The sequence below is a fragment of the Eleginops maclovinus genome, chromosome 20 (genome assembly GCF_036324505.1).
Source record: "Eleginops maclovinus isolate JMC-PN-2008 ecotype Puerto Natales chromosome 20, JC_Emac_rtc_rv5, whole genome shotgun sequence".
NCBI lineage: Eukaryota > Metazoa > Chordata > Actinopteri > Perciformes > Eleginopidae > Eleginops > Eleginops maclovinus.
In genome coordinates, this window is record NC_086368.1 from 17,609,482 (window position 1) to 17,623,317 (window position 13,836).

Below are 13,836 nucleotides of genomic sequence, written 5' to 3' on the forward strand. Positions count from 1 at the left end.
CATTTACCCCAAACACACAAAGAAATAAGATATGCTTTTCTCAGGTGGCTCTTGAAGAATCCCGTCCAGTTTGCATTTCCATGAATCTCTTTGTATCTGAATTAGGAATGTCTACACATGAACAGCATATTATTTCTAAGGCAAAACAACATGGTCCATTTTTCTTGAGCACAATTCCCCCTGATACCTTAGAATAAAGAAAATAATCACTAATGGGAAAAATCAACAAAATCTCAGACCCTTTGCTTTGTGTAATGGAGGTTTTGTTGGAGGTCTGCTCCTTCAGGAGTTGACTTCATTATCAATTTATTACTCAATTTAAAAGTGTTCAAATATCTCTCACAGATCAAACAGACCTCCTAACCTTTATGTTTTGCCCGACTAACAGTGTATAACGCAAAGAAATGCATCTTACAAAAGTATGAGAAAAAGAAGTCTGTCAAAGAAAGACCTGCCTATGTTGCCACAAAAGCTCTCCCTCTTACAGATAATGGTGAAGCGGCTCAGGTAGAATATAAGTAGTGAAGTCATATTATCGGAATTTTAGATAAGCTCATATTCTTATCTCTTATATCATACATTTGATAGTAACATATATATAGTATCAAAGCCCATAATTACATGTATTTGTTGTACAGCTCAGGCATGTGATAATGAGTATATGTGCAGCGATTACTATGGGAACGAATAAAAAACAGTAAGCATTTTCAGTATTTGACTGTGACTAAGAATAGATAAGTGACACCAAATCCCAGGGGGAATTGCACTTCCTGTATATATTAGAGAGAAAGTATATGCGTATATGAGATAAGAAAGGTATAAATTGATGGAGAAAAGTGAAGAGCTGCTGCCCTGTGGGAGATTGATGGGGAAAATAGAGATCTTGTTCAGAGAAAAACCGCCAACAAATTGTCTTTCTGTAACCAGACGGATACAAACAACGACTACTTACTAAACAATAGCCCCATGTCTGCTAAGGAGAAAGCAAAGGGAAGGGTACATCATGCTGTCAGTGGTAAAGTGGTCAGATGATGGGACAAAGCGCCAGGAAAGTGATACCTGTCGTTGTACAACATTCAGATAATCTACAAACCAGTTTGTATTTATTGAATTTATCTTTCCCTTTCCTTAGCAAACATGGTGGCCCAAAGAGCTCAACACAGTGCAAATTAAGAAAACGCATGAAAAGATAATAAATAGCATGAAAGTCAATTAAATAATATGCACTAATACATTCAGAGATAAATCTGAAACAGATCTGTTGGCAGGATCATTTTAGTTACGGTATTTTGTTGTTGTTACAAGTGTCTGATTTTCCTTTTGTTTGTTTGAAAGACTCCACAGGGCACCTTTGAGTTCAATACATTCAAGTGTGTTTTCACTAGTTGCAAACTTTCCATAAAAAGGTTCACTAAATGACTTCCAAGAAAATAACTTCATATTTTTCTGAAGGCAATTTTGTAATTCATTAATCACCTCTATTTGTTACAATGTAGATTGTTGTGACTTTTGCATCTGGGAAGTAACAGAACTATTTATTGTCTTTGGAAAAAGTCAACCAATGTGTATTGCTGCCGGAGGTTGAACAAGTCTGTTTTACATAAAAGTCGGAACATCTTGGCTTCTTGACAAGACAAGCAAAGGAAGCCATTGACAAATATACAGTATATAAGACCGCCTTAGCAAGCCACCAGTATTGGGTGCACAAGAGATATTCCTTTAAGGTAAATGCAATATATCAATGCTCAAAATAAATTCAGATATTTTTCCTGATCCCAGGGTAAGTAAGGATTGTGGTTGATGTGTGGTTTCACAGATGAATAACATCCTTTTAAATAATACATCTATAATCTATCTTCAAAGTTCAAGGTTAACTGCTGGTGCCTCTTTAGCTAAACAGTAAAGGTTCTGATTCTTTTGAACTTGTGCTAATAAAAATGCAAGAGCGGTCTCTGATTCAGTCCAGTTGTCTTTTCAGTGTCATCCTTGTCATATTTGCCACATGTTTGAGTTCATATTGCTGTCAGCAATGGTTCAATGAATTTGAAGAAGACATATGCAGCAGATTAATGTTTCATAAAACCTAGAGCAGAAAAATAATTGTAGCAACAGGAAGATAACATCCATCATTTCAGACTCATGAACGAAGACACATTTTGGTGCTAAATGCCATAGGGACACTATCAACTGTAGAAATTACTTCAAAATATTCACCTGATGGTAATGACAGCAGGCTTTCAGTGGCTGCAGGGAACAGAGACAGATAACATGACCTCAAGACCTTCCATCTTATCCAGCAGCACAGTGAGTTTTTTTTCACAGAGAAAACAGAAACTGGAAAATGGAACTGACCCGCCAACAAAACTTGACTGCCGAGTTCCACTGGTACTAAGATTACTCAACTGAATAAACTGCACTCAAAAACAATTTAACTACGAATGGACAATATTGTATTTTTTATGACTAAAAAAGCTTGGTTGGAGATTCTGGTGTGTAATGCTATAGCTGATTATGTCTCAATAGGAAGAGATGCAGAGCAACAGAGACAACAGACTTCTCTCTTACTTCACACCCACAATATATTTCTATCATTCTCAACAGGGCAATTCATCAGATTTCAGAATTTTTTAAGTCAGAAAAAGTGCAACACTGACTTTAGGCATGAAATTGCCATTTGCTGAAACTAAGTCCGCTCTTTAGCTTCTGCTGTTAAACTACTTTAATGTGTGACTCAAGGAGCACTGCAAAGCCAACAATAGCAGTCAGTGGCAACAAAGAACATGTAATTCAGGGCGACATTTGACCGCTTCCTGTTGCCTGTGTGTTAATGACAGTGATCTGTAAGATAATGGAAGATACCACTCCATCTCTGGCCTGCTACCCTGCTCTTACTAGCAATTACTTTCTCTACATTTCCTTCACCCTTCTAACCATTGCAAATAAAGACTTCATTTAAAATGGCATGGTTTTTTCTTTTTTGTGCTTCAGGTTATTTCTCTGTGCATATTCATTACTGTAAATATGGCAGAATTAGCCAGTAGGCACATTTTTATCTGTAGTGCCTGGATGTGAAGTTGTCAGCCTTGATAACATCCTCTTATGCTTTATCGCATTGTTATTTTCAATGTGAACACAGCAGGGCAATAATGTTTCCTCAATAGTACTACTGTCTTTTCAGACAATTTCTAAGAGTCCTATTGTTTCACACAGAGAGGGGATAATGGAACATCGTATCTCTATAGCCCCTTTATAGTCTACATTTCATTTCAAAGCCCTGAAGGGAAAAAGCAGTTCAAAGGGGCTGCCGGCATGAGTGCCAGGACGAACAATCCAGGTGTCACTCAAGCAACAACCCTCTTTACACAGACTTACTCAGCCCTGACAAATGAACAAGGACTGTTTGAAAGTCACTGAGCTGAATAAAGTAGTTAAGTCTTAAGCCCCTTTTTTTTATCTTTCCCATTTTCTTTAGTTATCTTAGTGAGGTTCCAACCTCTGGTGCCCCCACCTTCTTGTCCGGGCTTATACTTGAATGGTTCAAAATTGCCTCTTGGATTGCTATTCAGAAAATCCCTCAAGGGGGGGACACCAGAGCAAATTTCTTTAATTTGCATGTGTAAATTGATGAGTGTGTGTGTTCTTCTCTTTTAATTCCAAGCCACATCAGAGATAGAAATCTGACCACGTGTTGGAAAGAGCTTAATAATGCAATGTGTGGTCCAAATAAAGCTTAAACTAAGATTTTCAAAATACTTCTGTAATTTGCTTTGCCATGTCAATCAAACACAAACACGTCAGCAGCAGGTTTAACGCCAGAGGTTGATTTTGAATGCAGGATATCATTTTTTTTAATCAAACTATTTAACATATATTTCTAAAAGTCTGAACATCTACTTGGGGAGTTTCTGAGGGATTTGGGTTACTGTTGTTTTAATCAAATCAGAAGCTAATAAGACAGTTCCGTATTTACTTTCAATCTGTGGATGTGTGTATGTATGTCATTCTGAAGGATTTAAGTCAGAAAACTACAGCCACAATGGTTATATGCAGAGCTACTCCAGTCATCTTTTCAAACATACCTCCAAGAGCAGGACAAACCAGGGAGAAAATAAAACAGCACACCATCCCCCAGTGATAAAATCAGAGTAGACAGCATATATCTTTTAAGCAATAGTTCAATCTTCGCATCCTAAGTGAGTGATAAGATGGCTGCTGGCAACAAACTATTTGTCCCATATCCAAAAATAAATACACTTCTCAAATTGTGATCATCAGAGCAACGGTGCAAAGAGGGTAAAGATTGAATCAGATCAATCATATGTAGATGTGACATTTACCACCAACTGTAGATTCCCAGCTGTTGGAGGATAGAAGCCATGTTTGAACATTTGACGGGCAAATTCCACAGTGATTCCCATGGGAATGAGCACACAGGATCATGATGCAAAACACTTTAAGAAAGAGGCCCAAAACATTTTGATCATTAATATAATTAATTGGTCAGTAATAAAACAACATACCCAAGATATCGACTTCATAACAATACATTGCCCTCATCCTGAGAAGAAATAAACAGTGCTTATAGATGAGGTCTTAAACTAAGCGTTCACCCTCATTTTTATTGCATTATGGGTAATAAGGCACTTTTGCTCCTTTTTGAAACTCCTTACTGAGCTCACATAATTTACATACTTTCAACTGCAATGCCTGTTGTTTGTGAGTACAAGACATCCAGAGGGAATTAGTAAAAAAAAACAGACGATGAGGGATAACTGGGATATTTATCAAGTTGGATATTTGAAATTCTTCACAGAAATTATAGATAGTCTGAGGGTATAGAATTATAATTAGAAATGGAGGATTCCGGAGGATCCTTCTAAGACAGTAGTACTCTAGAAAACCCTCTTTATTTGTCACACACCTGAAACCTCTCTAAGTACCAGTCCACACTACCAACTTTGGTCTGTTCGGGGAATTGAAAAAGACAACCTTTCCATTCCCAAGACAAGTTTCTTAGGAAAAAAAAACACAGAAAAAGAGTTTTAACAGAAACAGGTTCAATACTCTACCAGTTCATACCTTACTGCTAACAATAATAAGTATTGTGCGATTAAACCCTAATGACTCTGGATTAGATATTTCCAACTATACTGACCATGACCCAAATTGCAAAGACTATATGGCTAAGGCAGTACACTTTTTGATTGGGACTGTGTTCTGAAAGAGGTGATAAGGCATTTTTAATTCCTCTCAACATTTAGACTAAGCCATATACAAGCTTTTTTTAGGTTTTTAAGGTCATAAGTGTCATGAGTAACAACGTACGCACACAAAAATAAATGTGTACAATGTGTACTGAATACTAATAGCTCCAAAAGGTCTGCATGGAAAACATCCTAAGGAGCTCTGGATTTAACTTCCCTCAGTTCCTTCCCCATATAAAGCATAAGCCCACCAATGGGAATAATTGTCTGAATGAATAGGTCCTCTTTCTACTTGATAAGAATATTTCAAAAGTTATACACACCACCCAGAATTATAATTTAACAAGACTTTAAATCTTACACTGCCACCATTATTCAGTCACATAAACCTCATAACCTTTTATGACCTTTCAGAATGCATGTCACCCTTTGCCAAAAGTCTGCACGTTTAACATGCCCTGCGGACTAGCATCTGTGCACTGCTTTGCATCACTCTTGGCCATGTGGATGTCACTAATAAGAACTATGAGAGCCAGCACCTTATGCCTAAAAAATGAGGCGAATGTGCTGAGGAAGACTTTATGATCCCTGTCACAACATGTGTGTCAGTTGATTAAAAAGGCCATTTCTAAGGAATAAAGGAAAGCATGCTTTATATTCAGTCCAGAACCTCTGTGTTGGCAAGAAACGTCAGTGCCCTGAAGCGAACAAATGTTCCATCGTCTGCCTTTCACAAACCTTTAGATCTCTGAATGTCAGCAATAACATTCTACAACCCAAGTCCCCAATCCAGTCTGAAGGCCTGGCCACCATGCCCGAATCAAATCTCAGGATGCCAAGGCATCTGTGATGCAGCCCCACACTAAAGTGCCAAAGCACTGAAGAAAAACACTGGGGCCGATCGATGGTCTGACTAGGCAAATATCAGGCCCAACCGTGGGGCAGCAGCTCAAATGTCTGACAGAAATCATTCTGCCATGACAAGCCAGGCATGTTTAATGGTGATGAGCTTGTTTGAAAAGGTCTCCCCACTTGGGATATTGAAAGTTTCAGCCATCAACAGCATGTTTTATTCAATAACAGACACAGATTTAGAGCAGTTTAATCTTTTAGGCTGCTTCTGTTGAATGCGAGCAATGTTTTCAATTAAAATATTTTTGTAGCTTTATAAAGAAATACCCACCAACCCAACAGGACCTTCAAAGAAGGAAACAAAATACTTTATTTACCTAATTTATGTGCACTCATTTTATTTTGGCTCAGTCTTAGAGTTTTGACTGCTTTTTGCTATTATTTACTGCCGCGCCAGTTTCTCTCCTCTCCTTTGATCTCTGATTCACAAAGAGTGATGGACATGGCACACACACATACACACTCACATACACAAAAACATAAGAGTTCACGAGATTGGAAGTCCGCTAACATGTTTCTCTTGCCTCCAATATTAGCTACTGTGTTTACAATGTGATAACCTGAATGCAGTCTGAAATTCAACAGTGTTTTCTAGCAGGAGACGCAGTGACGCATCCAAGTAAGAACTGATACTGAAGCTCCCACAGCTGTATTTAAATAACTACATGGCTTTCTTTTAACGATAAAATAAAGTGCAAAAAAAAGAACGAAGTTCCTGTCAGAAAACAAAAAGCCAACAGCTGCAAAATCCACCTGCACTGAAGAACTGTCCAAGTTACACCCAAAGATGTAATTTGTGTGAGATACATTTGAAATGAAACATATTGCCAGGGCCTCTAGCCATAACCACAGGATTTGGAATCAAATCTCATACTGGATTTCATGGCTGTCGATGAAATGTGTTTTCTATTGGCAGAAGTCCAAGATCCAAAACTCTTAAAATATGTTTTCACCACTTGGTTTAAGGTAACTATCCACTCAATTGCATGAAAATACATTCATATGTCAGATGTACCCCGATAGACAGACGACTTGTGAATCATCATCTACTCTCCAACCCTGCCTTCTACCAGAACAGGTCAATATGCATATCAATAGCTGAACCGGCAATAATGGCTGACAGAGAGCCACCCACATGAGACATTATAGACAGAACCTATATTGGTTACTATAAACATATGTTCTGTTATTGAGTCAGCTTATTGAGTTTATTCTGACCGTCTTACTTAAAGTACAGAAGTCTAACATAACAGCCTGCAGCACATTTCTTTCTTCATGAAGTTGTGCAGTTCAGTTTTTCTGAAACTATGTTAGAGAGTTGATGATCTAACCTTTCTGAGTCATTTGGAAGGCTGTCTCTGGTGCTTTATTACATTGTACTGAGAGGCGTTTCTAATATGTTGGTTTAAAATGACCATCATGTTAAATCAACACCTCACAATAGAGTAAGATTTAATTCAGGGCTTTGAGATTGCATTATGTTTTTGCTATGTGTACCTAATTAACTAAGTATCAAAACTAGAAAAATGTGATGTAGTCAAATACTATTAAACTTTAGTAGCTATTCTTTTATCTCACCCGAGACTTTTCTATTTGTTTATGTTCTTTTGTGAGAAAGATTTCTTATTATAGTAATTCCCATTGTACATACAACTATAACTAATTCAAGCCATTTATAGTAGAGACAACACAGTACATTTTATGTAGCTAGTGTAAGAACAATGATCAGAAGAAGATAATATTTCTGGAAAAAGGAGACTGATGTCCCCTTTGATGACTATGAGCTGACCTCTCAGACAGGCTAAGTGCCATTGGAGCAGAGCCCAATTTAAACAGAGTCTAAGCAGATGGTAGAGGCCGCCAGACAGGACACACGCATGCACGCACGCACGCGTACACAAACACACAATTTTTTTTCAGCAGAAGCACAGTGACGGAGACAACCTGTGGTGTTGCCACCTGTTTCGGCACGCTGCATAATTAAACCAAATCCACAACTCTCGGCTCATCAGAATGACTCACTTTCCCAGCATCCCTCAAGCAGCACTCCATGACAGCATTAGTTATACAGTGCTTATATTGTCCTCATTCTTTCTTTTCTTTTGAATTAAAGTTCAGTCCCCACATCCATATCCTCTCCAACCTTAAATCGCATCCTGCTGTATTACATTACAAACACTTCCCAACCCTTCAGGCGATGAAAATAAAGAAGTTGACGTGCTCATCTTTTTACAAAACACATTCAAACTTGTGTTGTCTAAAAATGCATTATGACTCAGATGAGCATGTGACCATCATACAGTTTGATATTGATCCTTTATTTGCTTCCCACTTGACATCAGCCCACTTTAGTGCTAGCAATGATTCATTCTATAGTGCACACACGCATTTTACATTGCTCATTTCCTTTAAAGTTTTCTTAGCATACAGACAGTGGGCAATAACGCTTATTTAATGAACCTATTCCCATTTTTTAAGTTTTCAATCTTCCAAACCAAATTGAAAAAGGAACATGGAAAGCCAACTACCTATATCTGTGCTCTATGAGAGTTGTATTAGTGCGTTGTGAGTTGACTTAATGTGCAGCCAGCTTTGAGAGAACATTAAAGCCCATGGGACAAGTACTGTATGTGATGGGCTTAGGGCTGATAATGCTGGGTGTGTGTGAAGAAACAGTTTGTTCCACTGTGATGCACAGAGATTAAGTCTTATTTTCATTACCCATACATTGAGATAACAAAGGAATTAAGACATTTTTGTTACATTAACATTCATGTAAAAGCATTTTACCCTATTTTATTATTGCTCTCATATCATTTTTTCCTAATTGGTCAAATTTAAGGAAATCTTAACTTTCAAGATAATGTGATATCAAAAATTTTCGTAATTGTGAGTGGTAGTAATACATCTAAAAGACACAATACCTTGATGTAGTGCTTTAGCCTTGGATAAATTCTTCTTTCTCCCAGGAGCACAGAGAAAAAACTCTTGAGGGGGAATGAGGTAGTGACCACATGTGTGACTTCGGGAAAGGAAAAGACCCTGAAGCCAGATGTCTCATAGCTCTTTATAAGTTCCTCGTCTGGCTTGTTGTCGCCCTTACTCAGAATACTGCCGACAGCAGAGCGGCACTGTGGTCCCAGCACCTAGAAACAATAGTTAAAAAACAAAAAAAATAAAGGTTGGTAAGAGAGAAAATATCAACAAGATGGACTTATATAGCTCATAAAGATTAGATAGAATATATGCACACACAGTTTTCTTACCAAAATTGAACTTTTTCTATCTTCTAAGGAAAAATTGCTCTCTATAAAATGTTTTAAATATTATTACATTTTGCTGGATTTTGTGAACAAAACACTGTATATCATCTGTCATTAGAGAAAAAAAAGTTTTAAAGAAATTTAAGAAACTCTTAAATGTCACCAATCATCAACACTTCCAAGGACTATCTCTGAAGACTGGTGATTCATAAACACGAGGTTGTGAAGAAAGGTGATTTTATGAGTAGTTTAAAGCCTCCACGACGTGACAAAAGTGTTACAAAATATATATTTTTTCTCTGATGTCTGCCAGGTGCCAATTTTAAGAAGAAAATATCCTCATTAAATGGAGCTCTAATTGGAGCATTTGGCAGCAAAGCAATAATTGCTCCTTCCTCCATTCTGAGCACCCTGGTGCCTATTCAAAAAAGGAGAAAAGGGAGACACTCTTTATAAATGAATACTCCTGGGATATCCAAGACTTCCTCCCCTCTGTGCTGAGCAGAGCATGGCTGAAATGTATTAAATAAACTGGAATGGTCCAATTTGTCCATAAACCTATCAATGCTACGCTTCGAGAACAGCCAGTGTGTCTGAAAATCTCCATTCTCTCCTCAGTTCCTCAACACGCAAGGTCAGTCATGGGTACAGGTGTAGCTTTCACTGTGCACTTCAGACTAAGCCCAATTTTCACACAACAGCCATTCAAAGTTTCAAACACACAGAAAGTAAGAAATGAAATACATGACTGACCAAATCGGTTTACATCAGCAGTTGAACATCTGATGACACTTGTTGAGTATTTTTATCAACGTGAATCTTTGCTAGTAGACTGATTTTGTTTTTAAATATTGTGATGATTTCTGATTTTCAGAATCCGTTTTTAAATGATGAAGAAAGGACTCTTGATTGAGATGGATTGAGAGAATATGGTTGAACTGATGGTTGGACAAACAAGACATTTAATGACATCTGAGAGTAAACCACTACCTTATCATTTAGAAATAACATAGGCTAATTGAGCAAATTGTCTGCAGATTAATCGATAAGGAAAATAATAATTTTCTGCAGCTCTACTTCATGGTTTTAAGAAAAGTATCTTACATTTGATCATAAATTCATGTATTGGTCACATGTATTAATGGCAGGTACAATTCCAGTGAAATGTCATCCTGCAGTATGCAGTAAGTGTATATTATGGGATTGCAGTCTTAAGCAGTGAACTCATTAGGATCTTATATCGGCCTGAGGGTAGAAACTCTTCTTGAGCCTCTCTGTGCTGGCCTGGTGTATCCGGTACCTTTATCCCAAACCTCAACAGGGAGAGAAGGCTGTGATCCGGATGGTGGGGATGATTCTCCTTGACTTATTCTTACAGCACTTGTTGTAAATACCCTCTAGGCAGGGAAGAGCACCTGTTCAGCAGAATTAACCACTCTTTGCCGCGCTTGTGTGTTCCCAAGCCTATATAACATACAATGTGGTTTAAATTATCGATTCTTCTCCCATATGTTAGCATTGCTGTCACGCATGAAAAATGCAACACACACAGAACTTGTATGCAAACAATGTTATAAAGATGAGAGGTAAACCACCCTTTGTTCAACCAGTAAGCCTTGCATCAGAATGAATGCTTAGTAGTGATAATGAAGTACAGATTTAATAAAGAGTCAAACAAAAAGGGATGATCTTTATCAAATGTACACGCTGGAGAAAGGTTTGCACTAAAATGTATTGTGCCAAACATTTTGTTAAGTAAAAATTACAATTATTTTTAATATCCAGGCAATGGCAGCCTCTTGATTATTTTAAGTACCAAAAGTTCATCTGGAAAAACTTTACACATGAGGATATTTTTTAGACTTTGGATGTTTTAGGGGCTCACAGTGGGGCGTCTCAGGCAAGTGGATTTATTAATCATCACAGGGCTCCATGTAGAGAGTGCAGAACAATAAACTAGCACCAAAAGCACAAGCCTCTGTCCACAATCTTTGTTTGCTTCTCTGCACTCATCAAGTCACAAGCGTACTTTCTTTTGAAGTTTCTTCAATACACTGACAGCTCATCTGAAGCAAAAAGTATCCAAAATCTTACTGAAGGAACAGCAGAGTTGTGTCTCTGTTGCGCATGGGTTGAATGGAGTCTGGAAGGGGCAACTAAGTAAAAAAGAAAAGACAAAACTATCTTCACCAGCATACAAAGTATTTTCCGTCCGCTCTCAGAATCAGATAGGCTTACATTTGAAATGTTTTACTATGACTTTATGAAAGGCCAAGTATCAGAAAGATGTTCCCCTATTTCATCATTCACCACAAAGACTAACATTCGAAGAGATACACATTTTATGTCCGGCCCCTGCTTCAGCTGCCATGCCCACAAGCTTTCATCATATGACCCAAAACATGGGTCCCTGAAGATGTGCAGACACATGTGTCATTTACCCACCATCCCACTTGTCACAAGTGGAGCTTCTTATTCAGACATCTCAAGGACCTCAAACCCTGACCCTGATCCCCTACTTGGAATATCAAGTTTGACAGAAAAACACATGATCCCCCCCGTTACCTCCTTCTGACGTTTGTCAAAGATGGACACAGAAGGGGGAGAAAGAGAGGAACGATACAGGGTAGAGATGGAGTGGGAGCCCTGGGTCGGAAACCCCCTGGCTTTGAAACTGTGACTAGTGGGTGCATGAGATGGGTGTAGTGAGCAGGGCGCAGAATATGTTAGCTGTTTGAAGGAGCAGACAGAACTGCCTCAGCACTGTATCCATGGCAACCATCGGAGGACCAACTGGAGTCTTGTTGAGGTCTTTTGTTTCTCCAGAGTAAGTGATTAAAGGAGGTAAAAGTGAACACCAGAAACGCTGACACTTATCTTCTGCCAGCTGCACTTTTGAAAATCTTTCTCACTCCAAATATCAATGGACAGTGTCTCACAATTTAGACGCCGAATACCAGTCCTCCTTTTTGAGAGCACCCTCTGGGGCTGGGGACGCTGGGACGGAATGGCATCCTGAGGCTCGGACGCTAATGAGCTGAGATCATTACGCCAATTATTTTAACTTAGATCAGGACTTGGCTATGACTTTGCAGAGGAACTATAGGACCCACTTCTAGCCTAATTGCGAGCTTGGGAAAAAGAAGATGAGCATGACAAAAGTGTTTTGAAGCAGCGCTGAGAAAAGTCTATTGCTCTAAAATGGCATATATCAGCATTTTTCAGAACCAGAGAAAAACTGCAAATAATAAAAGTTGGATGCCAGTGAAAAAGGTCATATCATAGTGTAGTAGATTGAATACTTCAATACCAGGTTAAACATATTTGGTAATAGTATTGGTGCTTCCATATACAATATGTCCATTAGAAATATGGTAAGAACTATTGTTGATAGTGGCCAAACTAACTGGGTGGATCCTTTCTTTTTATTATTTGAGTTTATACCATAACTTTGAAAACAAAAATCCAACCAAATTCCATCGGACCAACACTAAACAGATATTCAGTTTACAATGAGATAAAATAGAGAAAAACTCAATATCTTTATATGAAAGAATCTGGAACCAACCAGGAAGTATTGCTTAATAAGTTAGTGTTATTATTCAGTGAACACATAAATGTTTTCTTATTACCATGATCCTACAATATTCAAGATATTTCATCTCAGCTCTCCTATGAATTCTTTATCAGGGGTCATAAAGAGGTTAGCAGTTTTCTATGGGTATGGCAGCCAGCTAGTTCTATATTCAATAGTAGCTGTAGCAGACTTCTAAAGATCCCCCTTTTTCCACCCTTGTTGCTGAACTTCCAGACCCTCCACAGTGCATCAAACTGAAGCCTACTGCTGCTTAACCATTTCAATGTGCTACTCCTTGTCTCATTCCTTCTCCTTCTGTTTCGGCAGTGCCTGTTGAAAAAACAACCCACGCTGGACCTGCTTTAAAATTCGTGAACTAGCACTGTGTGATTTCGGAAACCCCAGAGATTGAGTAGTATTATGTATCAGAAAAACAGATCCAGCAGATAATATTTCACGCTGCTTATAGACACTGAGATTTTGAGACTGATGTAGTTCACACAGGGAACGATTGGGAATGTAGGAAAACATCTCAAAGAGTGATACATTTTACTAGTTTTGCTTTGAAGGAGCATTGTTGTGGCAGTAAAGGAAACCACATGAGCTTCAGTCACATTAAAGAGAAGCGTTTTGACTCTCAATCTTTATGGAACTCCAAAAGCGCCAATACTAAATAAATATTGTGATAACCCCAAGTTAACAAGACAGCTTGACTGATTGTCAAAAGATTAATCTTTAATAACATTACTTGCCTAGACAATAGATTGATTAACTGATTGGTGGAATATATATGATCATTTTGAATATAACTCTGCACAACTGTAGTTACACTCAGGCTTGGCTTATTTGACTTAGACTCTACAGATGATTAGTTAACACA

The 13,836-nt window shown here is 38.1% G+C and overlaps 1 protein-coding gene across 1 annotated transcript in view; it reads right to left on the reverse strand.

Moving 5' to 3' along the window:
• The window catches only part of LOC134882265 (testis-expressed protein 264), a 28,952-nt gene that overhangs the window by 13,993 nt on the left and 1,123 nt on the right, over positions 1-13,836 (reverse strand). Inside the window, exon 2 of the mRNA XM_063909883.1 lies at positions 9,041-9,262. Within this exon, the coding sequence (XP_063765953.1) occupies positions 9,041-9,262 (222 nt within the window). The remainder of the gene's footprint in view (positions 1-9,040; positions 9,263-13,836) is intronic.